Source organism: Gouania willdenowi, chromosome 17, assembly GCF_900634775.1.
Source record: "Gouania willdenowi chromosome 17, fGouWil2.1, whole genome shotgun sequence".
NCBI classification, from domain to species: Eukaryota; Metazoa; Chordata; class Actinopteri; order Blenniiformes; family Gobiesocidae; genus Gouania; species Gouania willdenowi.
Window position 1 is genome coordinate 32,158,042 of NC_041060.1, and position 19,096 is coordinate 32,177,137.

Genomic DNA, 19,096 nt, shown 5'->3' on the forward strand with positions numbered 1-19,096 from the left:
AAGAAATAAAAACAGAACAACAAAGCACAACCCAGCAACAATAATAATAATAATAATGATAAATATAAAGGATGAGGGATAAATAAAGGATAGATAGAGAATAAAGGATAAATAGGATAAATATAAATATAAATATATATATACAGTGCAGCAGGTATCAAGCTGGTGGAGGTGATCGGGTGGGGGGGGGGGGGGGGTTCGGTGGGTGACTTGGGGTGTGGTCATGTGGATGGTGGCAGAGGGAAAGAAGCTGTTTTTGTGTCTGGAGGTTCTGGTCCTGATGGACCGAAACCTCCTACCAGAAGGGAGAGATTGAAACAGTTTATGACCGGGGTGGGAGGGGTCGGCCACAATCTTTCCTGCACGCCTCAAAATCCTGGAGGCGTACAGGTCCTGGAGGGAGGGCAGATTGCAGCCGATGACCTTCTCTGCAGAGTGGATGATACGCTGCAGTCTGGCCTTGTCCTTGGCCGTAGCTGCAGCGTACCAGATGGTGATGGAGGAGCAGAGGATGGACTGGATGATGGAGCTGTAGAAGTTCACCATCATCTTTGTTGGCAGACTGAACTTCTTCAGCTGCCGCAAAAAGTACATCCTCTGCTGAGCTTTTTTGATAAGGGAGCTGATGTTCAGCTCCCACTTGAGGTCCTGAGTGATGATGGTCCCCAGGAAGCAGAAGTACTCTACAGAGCTCACTGTAGAGTCTCCCAGGGTGAGGGGGTGAGGGGGGCTGGGTTCTTCCTGAAGTCTGCTATCATCTCCACTGTCTTTAAAGCATTGAGCTCCAGGTTGTTCTGGCTGCACCAGGACACCAGCCGGTCTGTCTTAAGGACTTAAGTCAATATCGGAGCCTGATAACTGGGCTACAATCAATCTCATGCAAACTGGTAAATGTGCTCCGAATACTGACGATGCAATGTCAGTTAACTGGAGAATATGTATTTTATTTTTGTCAGAAACATCACGTGTGATTGTCGCATCTTATTTTTCTGTAGCGTTAGATCTGATGGTAAAATCAGATCATCGTTTTCAATAGACTGTAACAAATAGGTCTACAAATTCATTGAGTCGCATCAGAACAAGACTTTGTTAAAGAATAACTAAACCCCAAAACTCAAGGTCGACCGATATGGGATTTTCAAAGGCCGATATCGATGGCCGATATCTAAAGCCGATATTTGATGTACTTTTTTATTTTAAAGCGCATTGATTATGAAAGACAATTGAAACACTTATATGATATAAATGTATATATTACAAATTAAATACACCAATAGAACTCTACATTTATTGAACTTTAAATATACCCGTACACAACCAAGTAAAACAAAAAGTACAGGACGGGTAAGTAGCAGTAAAACACGACAACAATACACAAGTAGTGGGTTTAAACTAAATACCTGTTTTAGGTATAACCATTTACTCCTTCCCTCTGTTCACAGCCACCACCATTATTATACCTAAGCTTCACACTCGTCACCATATGCACTACAACATCACATCTCACTCTCACTTTATAATAATCAACTCTTTCCCACCCTTTCCATTCCCTACCTTGAGTCTCTCCTCCCTGTTCTCTTCCCCCTAACTTAGGTGTAACACTGCCCTCTTTTTTTATATCGTCCCTATAATAAAGTGTTTCTTACCCTTCCTTACGGAGGGTTGCTGATGTTCCAAAAAAAAATAATTTATTTTTTTTTTTTGACCGATGGCTGATTTTGAGAAATGTCCATACCCCATTTTTTCTGCTGAATACATACAGTATGTGTTTGGGTATTAAGTAGTGCTGTTGATTGATTCTAGTCCAACTTTTAATATTTAATAAGTATTTTAAATTTACGTATTTACTTGTAAAATGTCAGAGTCACTGCCCTCTAAGGGTTGAACGCCGGCTATTACAACTGAATTTCGCTATTGGCTGAGACGGATTATCGCGTGTCACCAACTTTCACTGTTGGCTCCGCCCCTCCTGTAAAAGCTGAGAGGAGGGTTTCCTCCAATTTAGGGACACTTTAAGGACATTTGTTGGGAAATAGTGGTTTTCTTACCCCAGTAGCTCTCCCAGCCATTGTCCCGAGTATCTTCTGCCACATCAAGTTGAACAATCGTTTCTTTTTTATCATTACTGTCAACTATATCATGAAGGAAAAAAATACAATTGATGACTCAAGCCAATCTAATAGTGTATGTTTAATGTATTGTGTAACCACCTCTTCTTACTTTGAACATCAACAGGTAGACTTTCTTGGCGATCTTCCTCATCAGCTGACTCGTCCCAGAACTGTGTGAGATTCCTGCCGGTTTCCATGGCCTGTCAAAAACACCAGCACATTCATTAGTAAGGATGCAGGAGGCATCCTTTCTCTTGTTATCCATTTTTTCTTCCATCTGCACCAACTACTCCACAACATTTATCCGATTTTGACAACTAAGCTATCAAAAAATTCAGAAAGTTCCCGAGATGTATGCTTGTACTTTTATTATTTGTAACTTTTAAACTTTTTTACTTATTAAATTTTTTCTTTTCCATTCATTGCTATTGAAAATTTCAGTTTTTTCAACTTTCAAGCCCTTCATCCCCAGCTATTCTTCAACCGATTAGACCTTTAACATGTTCAGCTACTGCCTTCAACCCATTTCAACCTTTTTAACTTTATTGTTAATGTTCAGCTAATGCTCAGTTAGAGCTATTGCTAGGCGAATGCTAGACCAATGCTAATGCTAGGAAAATGCCATTGCTGGGTTAATGCTAATGCTAGGCTAATTCTATTGCTAAGCTTATGCTAAGCTAATGCAGTGTGACGTGGTCCAGCACCTGCATCTTCACTTGCATTTTCTTCAGGAAATGGAAAGATTCTGGTTCTTCATGTTTCTTCATTAATGCCCAAGTATTCTAACGAGTGCACACATTCAAATGCACATGCATGGACTACACGTTATTGGACTGTGGAGAAAGCACTGTAAGACATGAAGAATGTCTCAGACAGAGCAACAGAACAAGCCACTTTACCTTCTTCTGCCTAACTGCTCTTCTCTGCTCAGAGGAGCTGGCAAAGGCCAACGGCAGACCCATCATGGACATGAGCTGGGACTCTTCATCCAAAACCTCTTCCTCCTCATCATCATCATCATCATCTGCCTCTGTGAATTAGAAAATATTTCCCAAAATTGTCTTTCCAAAGTTCATCGCCACTTCTTCCTGAATTGTGTAACCGACCTTGAGCTTCGGGGTCAGCCTGTTCTGAGAGAAGTAGTTTGTTATCAGAACGATACAGCTCTCGATCCCTGAAAGACAACCACGAGAAGAGAGAAATGTTCAAATCATTACCCATAAAATCTTACAGTAACATCAACTCAAAAACAATCAGCTAATGTTTCCAAAGACTAAAATTAGTCGTCTTAAAATTAGGGATGTCCCGATACAACTTTTTCACTTCCGATATGATTAGGGATGTAATGATTCACTCACTCCAATATGATTTGATTCATGATACTGGGTTCACGATACGATTCTCTCACGATTTATTTTACAAAATGGGATCGTAGACAAATAATGATAGAAAAATATTCCTTTATTTTTTTTGGAGAAACAAAACAAAAAATACTGTACTATTTCCCTTTTATTTTCATTGTCAAAAGAATCCCTTGATAAACTATTCAAAACAATGCAATTTAACTAAAAATAAATCTTGAATGAAATAAATAAGGAATAATACAAATGAAGAAGCCTATTAATTTAAATTCTGGTTCTATAGTAAACAATGCAAAACTACATAAAAGTTTTTTCTTTTTAAAAGTACAACTGTTACGGCTAGGGTGGGGGGTGCTATGGGGCCTCCCGGGGGTCGTGTTGGGTGGGTGCAGGGGCGCGGCGCGTGGCTCTTGGCCTGGTGGATCCGCGTCGGGATTGGCTGGTCTGCTGGCTGGGTGCACCGGGCGCCGTGGGCGCCATTCCGGGGCGGGGGCGTCACGGGGGTGGATCCGTGGTCTGGGTGTCCGGGGGCGTGCTCTCCTGTCATCTGACCGGGGACCGGCCGCGGCGCGTGGCGGCGCTGCGCAGCCTTGGGCGGGGTGGCTGGTGGCCTGGGGCCCGCTCGTCCGGGGGTGCTGGCGTCGGGGGGTGTCTCGCGCCGGTGCGTGGGTCGTCGGGGATCGCCTCCGTGGGGGGGGGGGGGGGGGGGGGGGCTCTACTGGCGCCGTTGGTGTGGGATGGCGGTACCGGGCTGGGGGTGCTTCGGTACTCGGGCTTGCCGGTCCGTGGCTGGCGGGGTGGCCCTGCTTGGCGGTAGATGGTGTCCTCTTTCGTCGGGGGGGCCGGGGCCGCCTCCCGGTGGAGATGTTATATCGTGGCGCCGGGTGGGCCTGTGCTGGCCCTGGTGCGGGCACGGGCCTCCCCCCTGCTCGGCCGCCCTCCTTGGCGGCGGGGGGGCGTCGCTCTGGGCCGGCGTGCGGCGGGGGTCGCCCCCTGGAGCACCGGGGGATGGGGTTGGTGCCTGGCTGCGCCCGGGGGTGGGCCATGCGGACGGGCCCGGCTCACACCAGACAGGCCTCCTACATGTACACTTCACCTCACTCCCAGCTGGTCTGGCTCATTCACAGAATGCACCACACACCCATACCCAACCCTTGGGGGGCTGGATGGTGGGACTGGGGGTGGAGGGGGCCGCCACCTGTGTCACTATGTAGTGGCGTGGGGGCGGCACTCCCACCTCTAGTTACCATACTAATCCCTCCAATTTTAATCGCACCTCAACATGCCACCCCCCGGAGGGTGTACTCACCTACACCCTCCGGCCTATTACACCACATACACATATATCCACAGAGGCAGGATGGGGAGCACCGCTCCCTCCTTCCCCCTTCTTTTAATTACACCCCAATACATTCACTAAACACACACATTCACACAGGGGATAGGGAAGTGCCTCTCCATTGGGGAATGGAGAGGCACCATAACAGGGTGGTGGGTTGGTTCACATATTTGGGCCTCTCCGGTGGGGGCCTGGCTCCTCTGTTGGTGGCCGGGCCACTGCTTAGAGTAAAAATACATCAGGATGGTGCGGTCGGGCGTGGCGGTGGGTCTCGGGGGGGCTTTGCTGGGGTCTCTCCTTGCGGGGTCTTTCCGGGCGGTGTCGGCCTGGTGGGGCGCGGGGGTGCTTCCTCCCCTTGGGTGTGGCTGGGTGCTTGTTCGTCTCCTGGTGGCCGTGGGGGCGGGCCCCGCGGTGTGCGGACCCGGGGCGGCCTGCCTCGCCGGTTTGGGGGTGGGTGTGCTGGGGTGTGCTGGTGTCCTCGCCGGGGTTGGGGCGGGGTTGCTTGGCGCCTCGGAGTGATGCTGTTTACTGGGGGGGCGGCGCTAGCTGTTCCGGTGGTGGAGGTTGCTGTCGGCCGCCTGGTGGGTCTGTCCTGCCGTTTGCGGACTGGTGGGTGGGTCCGGGGCATCTTTGGCTGGGGGCTGCTGTCCCGCACTTGATGTGTGCCATTGGGGTGCCTCCGTTGCTCACGGGCCGGTGGGGGGCGCTGCTCCGTGGCTGGCGCTGTCCGGGGGGCGGCGGGCCCTGGGCTGCTGGCCTTGGGCTGTCCGGGGCTGTGCGGTCCTGCTGGGCCGTGGCTGGGTCCTGGGCGGGGGGGGGGGGTGCGTCCCGGGGGGCTTGGCCCGGGGGCTTGCCCTTGGGGGGTCCTGGTCCCGGGGGGTGCTCCTGGGGCCCGGGGTGCTTGGCCTGCTGGCCGGGCCGGTCCTGGCGGGGGTCTTTCGGGGCGGGTGGCGCGTGCCGCGCCCTTGCGTACCTACTGGTACGGCCCCTGCTTGGGCAGTGCCCCGTGAGGTAGGGTGTCGGGGGCCGGAATAGGGGGCCACATCCCGGTGGGGCGGTCTGGCTTGGCCCTTGGGGGGGCCCTGGCTTTAAAAAAAAAAAAAAAAAAAAAAAGAAAACTGAAGCTGGTGGCGCGGGCGGCATCAGCGAGGGGTGATCTGGGGCGCCAGGGGGGGCTAGGTTGGGGTGCCTGGGGGCCGCCGGGAGTCCCCCCCGGCGGCCCCCTGGTGCCTTATGCGGCTTGGGGTGTGGTCGTCCTCCCTGAGCGGGCTGCTCCTGGTGCTGCATCCGTTGCGGGTCCTTCCGGCCTGGGGTCGGGCCCCTGCTGGCTCTGGGCTCGCCGGCGGGTGCCCGCTGGCTGCCTGTTCGGCGCGGCTCTGGTCGTCTGCTGGGCGTGGGCTTCGGCTCCTCCGCTGGGGCCCGGGCAGGGAGTTCTCTGGGCCCTCCCCTCGGGGGTTGGGCGCGGGGGTGGGGTGGGGGGGCCGATGGGGTGGGGGGTCTGGGGGTTGGGGGTGGGATCGGTGGCGTGGTGCGCTGGGTCCTTGGCTCCTTGGGGCTTTCTCGGGTGTGTATGGGGGGGGCGATGGCTGCCTCTCGGCTTGGGATCTTGGGGGCGTTCGGGGGGCTGCTTGGCCGTGGGGTGGTCGCCGGGGGCCCTTAGGCTGCCTGCTCTTGCTGCTGGCCTGACTGCTTCTTCGGGCCCGGGGGCGGCTCTTGTCATGGATGCACTGGCCTTGGGCTGTGGGATAACACTCATACTGGGCTCAACCTTAGACACGTTGTTCCCAAATACCTGTTTTATGGAATTTCCACTCACCTCTTCCTCTGTTCACAGCCACCACCATTATTCCTAAACCACACACTGGTCACCAAACTGGCTTGACAACACAACAATAAGCACAATATACACAACCACAATTTCACATCGCATCACTTAAAACCTAACAACTATTCCCCACTCATTCTATATCCTATCTTGTATCCCTCTTCCCTGTTAACTTCCCCACCCCCCTCCAACCCCTCACCTTGGTGTAACACTGCCCTCTCTCTTTTACATCCTCCCTTTAATAAAGTATTTCTTACCCTTCCCTAGGGAGGGCTGGTGACGGTCACAATTATGCAATGAAATAAATAAATTTATTTAATTGCAATAATAAAATATGCATTGCTGTTAAAAGATTGCACTTCTTGTAGTGTTAACCTTCGACAGCATGTGTAGACAAGGTAAAAAAAAAAAAAGTACAACTGAAAATGTATTTTGTGCCTTAACAAATGGACTTTAAAAAAAAAAAACAGTCTGCATTTGTATTTACGTCAGATATTTGTTTGGACCAGCAGAGGGCGCTGGTAACCGAGTGGTCGGTTGGCATGCAGCTATTCTGTGCAGTGAAGAAGAGATGCTATGCTAGCAGACAGAGCTAATAGAAAAACATGACTTTTACAGATGTTCACGTAATATTACAGATATTCTTTCATTGCTACAGGGGTAAGGAATCATTTATGAACATGTTTAAAGAGTAGAAGGCGGCCAGAAAGAAGTAAGTAGTAGATTCGCCCGCCGCCTCAGCATTTGGACAAAGAAGGATAAATATAAGGCGCCCTCTGCTGTTTAAAAAAAAGTACTGTGATTCAATGTTCAGAAAATCGATATGAATCGTGATACCTATGAATCAATTTTTAACTGCCTTACGATTAATTGTTACATCTCTAGATACGATACAAGATATTGCAGCCTTGAATATTGGCCGATATCGATATGATATCAGCACGAATCATACATACTTTTATTACTTTTTTAGTAGTGTGGAATGTTAGAAAAGGCTTGATCAAGTGATGTTACTCAAACAGAGAACAATAGTCAGCAACAGTAGGTATGAGAAAAACTGACCCATTTATTATTAACTAGGGCCGGGACAACGCGTCAACGTAATCAGTGAAGTCAAAGCAAAATATGCGTGCCGATGCGTCGTCCACCCAAAACAAAGATGGCGGTGCAGTCTGACCTTTATTTGTACCTTCATAAAGGACACAACACACACACACACGAGTATGAGCATGTTAAAATAGAGAGTCCTACAGCGGAGTGATGCACTCCCGTTTACTTCCGCAGCGGACACTTCTGTCCATTTCAGGACAGGACACAGAAACGCGCATGTGTGTGCACTCCACCTCCACTGTCCACCTGTCAATATGGACTATAATGTTTATTTTGCCAATCATTCAAAACGGCATACAGCTTACAATCGATCTGCTCAGACACGCACACAATTCTTAAGCAGGGCTCGAGACTGCAACCAAAATGGTCGCATATGCGAGTATTTTTTCAGTGTGCGAGTGAAAATTCAATCTGGTCGCATCCGTGCGAGTTCGTATAGGGCGACCTTATTTCATACGAAGCGGATGAGCGCTTCGTCACATCCCACAAAGTGAACTTCTCTATCTTTCTCTCCGCGCTGCGGGATTACCATAAAACCGTCTATAAACAGGCACTGCAAATTGATGGCGAGGTTGACCAAGGATTTCGGAGTCGAGGCTGGCTTGACCGCAGTGCTGCGGGTGAGGAGACGGTGCATGCTCACAAAACTTTGCAGCGGGTATAAACACCAATGTGCTCCTTTGGAGTGCGCGCGGTCCACGAACGGAGCCAGACATAACGAGTCCTTCACCGAGTGCACACTCATATTGAGGGCAGCAGTAAAGGAAAAACCACCCGAACAGTGATAGACCGTACAAGTTCATCAAAATCAGCATGGAGGGATTAGAACTGATTAGAGATGTAACGATTCACTCAACTCCCAATACGATTCGATTCACGATACTGGGTTTCACGATACGATTCTCTCACGATTTTTTCATTTACAAAATGGGACTGTAGACAATTTTTTTTTTGGGAAAAAATTAGAAAATACTGTATTATTTTCCTTTTTTTTTCATTGTCAAAAGAATTCCTTGATAAACTATTCAAAACAATGCAATTTAACTAAAAGTGAATCTTGAATTAAATAAATAAAGGAATAATACAAATGAAAATGAAGCCTATTAATTTAAATTCTGGTTCTATAATAAACAATGCAAAACTGCATAATAGTTTTTCTTTTAAAAGTGCAACTGAAAATGTATTTTGTGCCTTAACAATTGGACTTTAAAAAAAAAACAAAACGTCATTGCACTGATTTACGTCATATTTGTTTGGACCAGTAGAGGGCGCTGGTAACACAGTGGTCGGTTGGCATGCAGATATTCTAGCAGTGAAGAAGAAAAGCTATGCTAGCAGACAGACTAATAGAAAAACATGACTTTTGCAGATATTCAAGTAATATTACAGATATTCTTTCGGTGCTAAAGGGGTAATGAATCATTTATTAACATATTTAAGAGTAGAAGGCAGCCAGAAAGAAAGTATTAGCAGACTCCGCCCGCCGCCTACACTTCCAGATAGCTGGTTAAAAAAAGTACTGCGATTCAATTGTCAAAGTCGATATCAACCGTGATACCTACAGTATGAATCGATTTTTAACTGCCTTACGATTAATCGTTACATCCCTAGAACTGATGGACCATGACACCAGGCCAGATGTTCAGCTGTGGTTCTCCCAGGGCATGTGTCTGCAACCTGTGGCTCTGGGGCCTAATGTGGCCCTTTGACTCTTTTGCAATGGCTCCCTATAGCTTTAAAAAACTACTGAAATAAATAGTTTTTTTGCTGTTTTTTTTTTTTTTTTTACAAAGGCTAATAATGACAAATAAAATCAAAACATAACAATTTGTTAACCTAAAATAAATCATGTGCAATGAATGACTCAGCACCTTCCTACTTCACCTCCTGCAACATCTACAGATCATCAACTTTCCTGCACCTGTGACTAACCTTAAGTTTTAAATCCCTGGTAAGAAACTAAACCAACAAAAACACTATTCTGGAAGAAAAAGAAGATTTTTGTGTGAGAACAGATTAATTTAACCACCAATGTACATGTTAAATATGCTTTATGTGGCAGAAATAAGTAATTAGCATGTGTTGATCACATGATCATGTGTTATCAAATTCAAGTTACTTTTTGTAAACTTTCAAATACATTAACTAAAAAAATCTTCTTTATATAACATTGTGTTCATGTAAACTGAGATGTGTAAGAATTTGAAGATGCAAGATACTGTTTTATTTCTTGATGTCAATTTATTTCATTTTAAACAATTTTCAAGTTTCCATTTACATGATCAATATAAATCACATCAAATATTTTTCTATAGAATTTTAACTGTATAGAATTTAATTCACTGTATTGTCTTCATTGAGAAGGTTTTTTTTAATTATTATTATATTAATTAGCATGCATGACTATGCTGTACACACATTTCATCTTGTATTTGGCTCCAACAAAACAAGTAGTTCCAGAACTGGCGGCAGAGAGACAAGGCTGTTGCTGGGCAACTAATGCTGAACGATTAACCTTAATAGGAATGAAAGTTGTTCTACTGTTGTGGACGAGACCAACGATGTCAGGGATTGTAGAGTCTGAAACATCGTAGGTTAATGATAACTTCTGATACTGTCAAATATTCTGACCCCCCAATGGTGAAATAATTTGCCTCCATTTATTTTTGTCTAATCATTACGGTCTGGAATAATGTCATCGGGATCATTTAAATTAGGTTAATATAAATTAAGTGGATAAAAACAATCAATAAACCTGATCAAAATGTGGAATGAAGAAACAATTTTGTTGTTAGCAGGAGGTCTGTATTATAGACCTAAAAGTGTTTCTATTAATTAAACATATAAAAATAAGAAAAAAACATTTCAAAAAATGCATTCTAATGGGAGATTTTAATGTTGATTATTATTAGCTAAATCTAATAATTAAAACAGTACGTCACACACAGAGAGAGAGAACAGAGAGAGAACAGAGAGAGAGAACAGAGAGAGAGAACAGAGAGAGAGAACAGAGAGAGAGCAGAGAGAGAGAACAGAGAGAGAGAACAGAGAGAGGAGAGAGAGGAGAGAGGAGAGAGAGACAGAGAGAGACAGAGAGCGAGCCACAGAGAGAGAGAGAGAGAGAGTATATTATTATTAAATAACTAATAATTCAATTTATTATGCAATTTAATGCAATTCCTAATATGAGAGAAGTGATAACTGAGTGCGTGACATGAGAAACCCGTAGTTTGCTGTTGTTTACATTGCACTACAGGTAGTTTTAGAGTACCAAGCTGGCTCGTGACTTACTGAATAAAGGCTCTGGAGCAGCGGCAACAGACGGTCAGTGTAGATTCCTCTGAGTGGGTGTGGGAGAGGAGAAGCTCCGCCAGTAGCTGCACCCTGCTGCGCTCCAGCATCATGGCTGGACCACAGCTTGTAAAGCCCCAGAAAAGCAGCACACAGTGCCAAGCACGAGATGAGCCTAGCTAGCTAGCAGCTGCAGCTACAGACCACACCTCCTACAAACCACGCCCACACCACGCTACGGTGGCTTTGGAGGCCCATAGCACTTAGAAAGTAAACACAAGACAAACATTCACAGTGCATTATTATTTTCCTCCTAGGTGCTTCAAGTACCAGATGTTTGGGCACATAGCTGCAGTGCGTCGTGGCAAACGTGCTGTTGACCAGGGCTTGTGTGAAGAAGGTGCTAAACTAAAACGTGTAAACGTGAGAGCACAGCTCAGCTTATAGAGGCTGTGAAATGAATAAAAGAACAATGGAAATAATAATAACATGCTGAAAATGAAAATGGAGGTTCAAATGTGAAGGCAGTGAGAAATATATTTCACTCTCAGCTCAGAATGTGTTCCTATAAGCCTTTTCACACTCTGGAACTGCGCATGCATCTTTTGGGGGTATGTTACAAATCTTGATTACCTCTTATTGTGCTAACTTGCAGGATTAAATCAGGGTGTGCTGGACTATGAAGCTCGCTAACATTTTACGGAGCTAAATCACCATGGTAACTTACGCTGCCTGGTCGAGAGCAGGTTTTGCTCTGGATTTTAGCAAGTGATGAAGTCCCACCTCCTGACCAATCTTCTCTTAGAAAGCGAGTTGTCCAATAAAAGGTGATGTGTGAACACGTCACTGTGTAGATCTGTAGACATCAATGCAGTCCTTTCATTTACCGATGACATCCTTTAGGAAAGATCTGATGGACTGATCTACAATCAGCTGATGTAGCCTGTGTCTTGATCGTATGTGCAAACTTTTCATATATTAGTCATATATTAATTCAATGAATTAATACATGACTTCACTCATCCGCACATATGGATTGAGACACAGGCGTCATCAGCTGACTCTGTGAGTGCTTAAAAGCGTCACATTATTTCTGATATTAATCCATTGAACGGGATATCCCATGATCCAATGTATTAATATGATAAATAATCTCACGCTTTTAAGCATTAACAGTGTCAACAGCTTTCTGCCTGGGTTCTTTCATTCCTGCCTTTTCTGAAACAACAGTGTTGTTTTTGTTCTGAATTATGGATTTTAATTATTCATCAATTTAAACTTAAGCAACACCTAACCTGGTCAGACCAAGTTATAAAGTGGATCAAATCTGAGGGAGTATAAAAGGTCCGCCTCCTGGTGCGCAGCACTACTGTTACTTTTTACTGTCATCATGGATTTAAATTAATTATATTTATTTAAGATTACAAGCTGTTCCTCCTCTGAAGATGCTCGCTCTGTCAGTTTTCTCCATTATAGTAGTTGGTCAGACGCTGCAAACTCCACCCCTTTCATGTGAAGTGCACGTACTCAGGCTGAAAACACTTGGCTTAAAGTTGTGACTGACTGTTGTGAGACAGCTCCTCTCTGACAGGAAATGTTTGGTTAGTTGAAGCCCTCTAACAGAGATTAATCCAGGATCTAATTATCTTGATTCGTAGCATAGGGCCCAGGTGTTTTAATAATGTAGCCTTTTCACACTCCAAAATCTCGCTCTCGTTCAGTTCTCGCCCGATAGTTGAATTGTCAAGAGGGAAACCTGAATTTTTAGCTTGTGTTCAGCATTAGCTTTAGCAGCTAACTCAGCATTTCTGACTTGGAGACCTATACCATGCTTACCCAAAAATACTTTAAAGGAATCAACTCTGAAACGGGTAAAACAATCTAAATCTCTGTCAGATTTGCAGCCAGCCATGGCGAGTTTATCTCTCTTGACTTTGACCTAATGCGCAAGAACTGAACGAGAGCGAGATTTCCGAGGGTGTGAAAAGACTTGTCATTGCCCAATTCTTTCACGGGCGGTGGACGCCAAAGATGGCTGCCTGAGCCAGAGTGCGTGAGGACACAAGGCACCAAACTTACGAAAAAAGTAAAAGTAACAAAAGGAACTTTTATTTTACTCGCTTCTCACCAAACTGTGTTGCAATTCTCCCACGCAGTCAACGAGTGAGTGTGGATTCAAGAGGCGGCACGAAGAGACCGAACTCACAACAACGCGGGGCAGATGCACAGTCGTTTGCCGCTGGTGACCATGATTACGCTCAGACTGCAGGTGGTTAGGACAATATTGAAGAGGACTTTTCCCCGCTGCCTGTTACACCATCCAAATCCTTGGCGACCAAAAAGAAAGCCTGTGAAATTGAACTGAACCCCGCTATGTTGACGCAGGTTTAAGACACTTAGTAACAATAGAGCTGATGCCATTGAAAGCAGAATCACTTTCCTGGAGGACAAGCTTGAATGTGTGACCGTGGACTTGAAGACTGTTACTTACGAGAATGGATACTTTGGAACAGAGAGTCACTCAAGTGGAGCAGCCTATCGCGGCCATGCAAAGGAGGATGGACGTAATGGAAACCTTCATGAGAAGACAAAACCTGAAACTGGACGGTGTGCCTGAGTCCATACGGGAGGACGACATCCGTGCAGAAGTGATCAGAATCTGTCAGAAGGTCGTACCTGACATAAAGGACCTGCTGGTGCGGGACATTGATGTCGCTCATCGCCTGGGGAGACGCAGCGCCGTGGAGGAGAGAACCAGGCCGAGGATCACCATCCTGCTCTTCATCTCTGGGGAGAGCAGAGACGCTGTCTGGAAGGCAGCGAGTATGTGCCCCCACCTGCAGCAACATGGCCTGTGATTCAAGGAGGACCTGTCTAAAGGGGACCGTAAGAGTTGAAAAAATTTGTACCCCTATGTCAACAGTGCACGCGAGGCCGGGAAGACGTGGGAGGACGAGCCTTCATCAAAGGAGAAGGAGAGATTATTGCAAATGACTAAAACATGCTCAAAGAGAACCAGGTTAGTCCTGACTTTTGTTTAACGACCATATTTGGCTTTAATAAAGAACTAATACCTAACCAAAGCAAAGACAGTGATGACTGATTTTGACTGAGCCAAAGAGACTAAATTACTGATTTATAAGCTGCTACAGGTGTCATGGGGCTGCCTTCTTTTTTTCTCATCCTAACAGAGGAGTCAGAGACTAAGTCTCGTTTGCTTTTCTTGAAACGTGCAGATTTTTATATTGGCAATATTCAGCAGGTAAACAAAGCGCAGGCACACTAGCAAATCCTGAATTTTTAGAGGAAATGGTGAATTATTGCCGTGTTTTTGGCTGTACCAATCGGTCAGACCGTGAAAAACATTTGGAGTTTTATAGACTTCCAAAAGTTATAACAAATCAGGGAAAACAATGTCAAAAGTTATCAGAGGAAAGAAGGCGTATGTGGCTAGAAAAGCTAAACCAGGACCTACGAGGCAAAAATCTGAAAAACATCCAAATTTGTTCGGTCCATTTCTTGTCAGGTAAGTGAATTTAAACTTAGATATTGATAAGTGCTGTAGACCTGGGGTTGTTGGACTAATGCATATCAAACTGGAGATCCTTGAAATGAAAACCTCTTGGCTAACATTACAACTTGGGTTTCATGAATCATGATATCATACAGTTTAAGGTTAGGTTGATTAAGACATTATTGCATTACTTACTTTGGCCTTCACTACACATCTGTCATTGATAACTTGATACTGCATCTCCCTCACCCGTCCACAAACCATCTGGTTATAGGCTTCCAAACATCTATAAGATTTAATGTCTTCTGCCGTGTATGGGCTTAGCGAGAAAAACAGGTAGTTGACAATATCTGGATACATAATAGACAGAAGACTCTCCGGGTCGTCATTGATTCAAGACGAGGGAGCCGACTCGAATAGATCTGCACCACCAACAAAGTGTAACTTTTCCAAACATAGTGGACCAAGTCCTTCTCTGTATATCTTTGTATCTATAACACATTTGGAGGAGCTTTTCTGTGGTTTATCCATCGCAGTGGTTACCTCCATGTGCCTCCAACATGTAGTGTTTTCCCCCGAGTACTGCCATAATGACCGCGCATCCGGGTTACTGCCCAGAATGTGACATCAGTGAAAACCCTCTATGGGGAAAATATATATATATATATTTGGTAGTAATAGATCAGCAGTGGTTGCTATACTAAAGGGAAACTTCAGAGGGAAAATCATCAAATATCTCACTGACGTTAATGGTTGATTGGTTATATTGATTGTTGAAAATGATAATGCGGTGTTTATTTTGGTAAATCTATGCAACAAATGATAAAAAAAACCGAATACAACTTTATTTCAAACCACTGAATGCAAAGTGAATACCTGGTTCTCTAACTTTCCCACAGCCAAAATCATATGGGGCGGGGACTTTAACACTGTAATGAATGTCAGGGATGATAGATGTAAAGACAAATTAAATAAATAATGTATGTAACAGGATGGACTTAGTGACCTTAAAACTTAAATTAACTTACATTTCCTTGATATTAAGAACAATTGTTATTTAAGTATAAGTTTAGTTTTTTCATCAGTTTGAGATTAAAAATGTAATGTCATCATCATGTAAAATAATCATGGGAATATTGTACATTTGTATCCATGTGTATTTGGAGGGGCTAAAACATCTACAAATGAATTATTTTGTAATTTACTCAACGATAGATGTTTTTTCTGTGATTTTTTACTTTTTCCCGCGGGCCGAATTAGATGCTGTAAAGGGCCGGATTTGGCTTCCGGGCCTTGAGTTTGACACGTATTCTAAACTGTCAGAATGTTCCAGTAACTTACTGTGAAGCTAAAATTCATCTATAGCAGTGGTTCTCAAACTGTTTTGGCTCTAGTTCCCCCTTTTCACTTTTGAATGCAAGCACCCCCATATGTTCGACTGCTCGAAATTCTGTGAAAAAACAACTTTAGAGTATGATGATGGAATGAATCAGTGATAACACATTTAAAAAAATCTCATTCTGTAAATAAGTGGAATAAAACACTATTTAGTGCCTGCTGAATAGATCTATTTCTATGGTTTTTATTACTTACGGTCATCGTACAGCCTGATGTGGGACCAAGACTGATCTTTGTATTTTTTCAGTTCATGTTCTAATCAAGATCATTTCTATCATCATTTTGTGTTTTTTTGTGTCATTTTGTGTATTTTGTTGTTTTTGTGTGTTTCATTTAATTATTTTTCTGTATTTTTTACTCTTATTTTGTGTTTTTGTTGTAGTTTTTTTGTGTTGTTGGTATTATTTAAAATATTCTTTCTCAGCGTGTGTGTTTTGGTGTTGTTTTGTTGTTTCTATATCTTGTTTTGGATATTTCTCTGTTATTTTTTTGTTGTTGTGTGTGTGTTTTTCTCATTTAGTGTGTGTTGTCGTTTTGTGTGTGTGTTGCTGGTAATAGTATTTGTGTGTGTGTGTGTGTGTGTTTAGTGTAATTTAGTGTATTTTGTACTTTTTCTTATTCTGTATATTTTTCTCTTATTTTGTGAGTTTCTGGTAATATTTAGTATTATCAGTTTTAACTAAAGATACACATTATAAAACAACATATTTTTAATGCTTTCATGTGTTAATTTTCCACTCTCTCTCTCAAATACCACTTGTAGTGCCATCACGTACCCCTAGGGATACACGTACCCCTATTTGAGAAACCCTGACCTGTAGGCTAAAGCTGAAGAGAAAGAACTAACCGACACACGTAGACGTCCTATTTCTTCATTATTTGTCCCTGTTGATTTGTTTTTAGTTAAACTTAAAAATAATGTTTAAATTGTTTAACCTACAAATCTGTTGGTATTACAGTATTTAACTCAGGGCCGGTTATAGGCAGGCATATATGAGGGGGCAGTCAGAAATGTGAAGGGACCTTCATATGTACACATCATGCTCCAGCACTTTGTTTAACCTGTGTTTATAGTAACAGTGTTTCTTCATTGAATTGTCTTGTTAGCTACCTTATGTGTCCAACCCCAAACTAGAGAAGTGGATTGACCTTAGTCAGGCCTCTACCTTCACACCTGTCCAACTTGGTTGTCCCACCTGAAGACTAAGCTTCCTAAGGTTCCTAAGAGCACAGTGGCCTCCATAATCCTTAAATGGAAGAAGTTTGGGACGACCATAACTCTTCTTAGACCTGGCCGTCTAACCAAACTGAGCAATCGTGAGAGAAGAGCCTTGGTGAGAGAGGTAAAGAAGAACCCAAAGATCACTGTGGCTGAGCTCCAGAGATGCAGTAGGGAGATGGGAGAAAGTTCCACAAAGTCAACTATCACTGCAGCCCTCCACCAGTCGGGGCTTTATGGCAGAGTGGCCCGACGGAAGCCTCTCCTCAGTGCAGGACATTTGAAAGCCTGCAGAGAGTTTGCCAAAAAACACATGAAAGACTCACAGACTATGAGAAATAAGATTCTCTGGTTTGATGTGACCAAGATTGAAGTTTTTGGCGTTAATTCTAAGCGGTATGTGTGGAGAAAACCGGACACTGCTCATCACCTGCCCAATACGATCCCAACAGTGAAACATGGTGGTGGCAGCATCATGCTATGGGGGTGTTTTTCAGCTGCAGGGACAGGACGACTGGTTGCAATTGAAGGACAGATGAATGCGGCCAAGTACAGCGATATCCTGGAAGAAAACCTCTTCCAGAGTGGTCAGGACCTCAGACTGGGCTGAGACAGAACTGGAGAGGATCCCCAAATCCAGGTGTGAAAAACTTGTTGCATCATTCCCAAGAAGACTCATGGCTGTACTCACTCATATTAATGAGAAATAAATTAAAGTTTTTTGATTTTAGCAAATGGCTGCAATGAAACAGAGTGAAAAATTTAAAGGGATCTGAATACATTCCGTACCCACCGTATATCATCTTCGTGTCCCCTTTTCAATGGATTTTTCTGCTACATTTATTTGAGGGGGCGTTGCCCCTTCTTGCCCCTGCCAGGAGCCGCCCTCGATTTAATTTTTTTTTTTTAGCCATTCAGCCAAAGTCATTTTTGACTTATGTGCACTTGTGTTTTTTAAACATGAACAATTTGTTTCACCACAACACAGGGGGAATCTAATTATCCAAAATGTACTGGTGCACCAAAATATTTTCGTACCTAACTAAACACTCATTAAAATTCCCTTTTCACTACTATGCCATTGGCACATTAGATTAAGAAATTATTAACAGCTCTCCACATGCAATTATTAGATTAGACACAATAAGTGACTTCTTCCAGAGCTTGTTTCTACTGCTCTATATTTCATTGGCAGCAAAAAATGCCAAAAGCAACATTTATTTTGAAGAACTTACAGCTATAGTTTTTAAACCAGTGAATAAAACCTATAACATCACTTTTTGTCTGATTGAGTCTGTGTTTCATTAACTGTAAATTCTGGTTATATGTTATTTTCAACAGGATTGGTCAAATTCAGAGACAGAGGCTACATTGTATGTGACATTACATCAGTGGTTCCCAACCTTTTTTGTGTAGTGACTCTATTACAATTTTTTTTCTTTCTCCAATTAGCATTTAATGTTTGTTGTTGCCAGGATTAGTGCTCAAAGTGACAAGATGCACCAGCTCAGGTATCCTTATATCGTTTATGCTATTTTTATACTTATTTCATTTCAACTAGATTTTTGTTTGAGAAAGTCAAAGTATAGAATACAGTCGTCTAAGATTGTTTTGTATATGGTGTTATAATTTGAAAAAAGAATAAAGATAAAAAAATCTTAAAAACACATTTAATCAGTATTTTTCTATTATTATAAATTGGACATTTCAGAGAACCCCATTTGAATTCCAGGCGACCCCACATGGGGTCATGACCCCAAGGTTAAAAAACACTGCATTCCATTATGTTTTTTTTAAGTGTGCAGTGGTGGGGGGTACATGGATTCAGGTTAAATGTCTGAAGGGGTACGGGACTGTGAACAGTTTGGGGAAACACTGTAAATGACAAACTATCATAGGAGTCTGTTGTTGGGTGAGTATTGGCAAGG

At 43.8% G+C, this 19,096-nt stretch overlaps 1 protein-coding gene across 1 annotated transcript in view; it reads right to left on the reverse strand.

Annotated features, from left to right (window-relative positions):
* The window catches only part of tgs1 (trimethylguanosine synthase 1), a 32,360-nt gene extending 21,122 nt beyond the window's left edge, over nt 1–11,238 (reverse strand). Inside the window, exons 1-5 of the mRNA XM_028472854.1 lie at nt 11,038–11,238; nt 3,218–3,285; nt 3,011–3,141; nt 2,221–2,311; nt 2,049–2,132 (exon numbers count right to left, since the gene is read on the reverse strand). Coding sequence (XP_028328655.1) covers nt 2,049–2,132; nt 2,221–2,311; nt 3,011–3,141; nt 3,218–3,285; nt 11,038–11,150 — 487 coding nt within the window. The 5' untranslated portion in view covers nt 11,151–11,238. The remainder of the gene's footprint in view (nt 1–2,048; nt 2,133–2,220; nt 2,312–3,010; nt 3,142–3,217; nt 3,286–11,037) is intronic.
* Nucleotides 11,239–19,096: the final 7,858 nt, after the last annotated feature.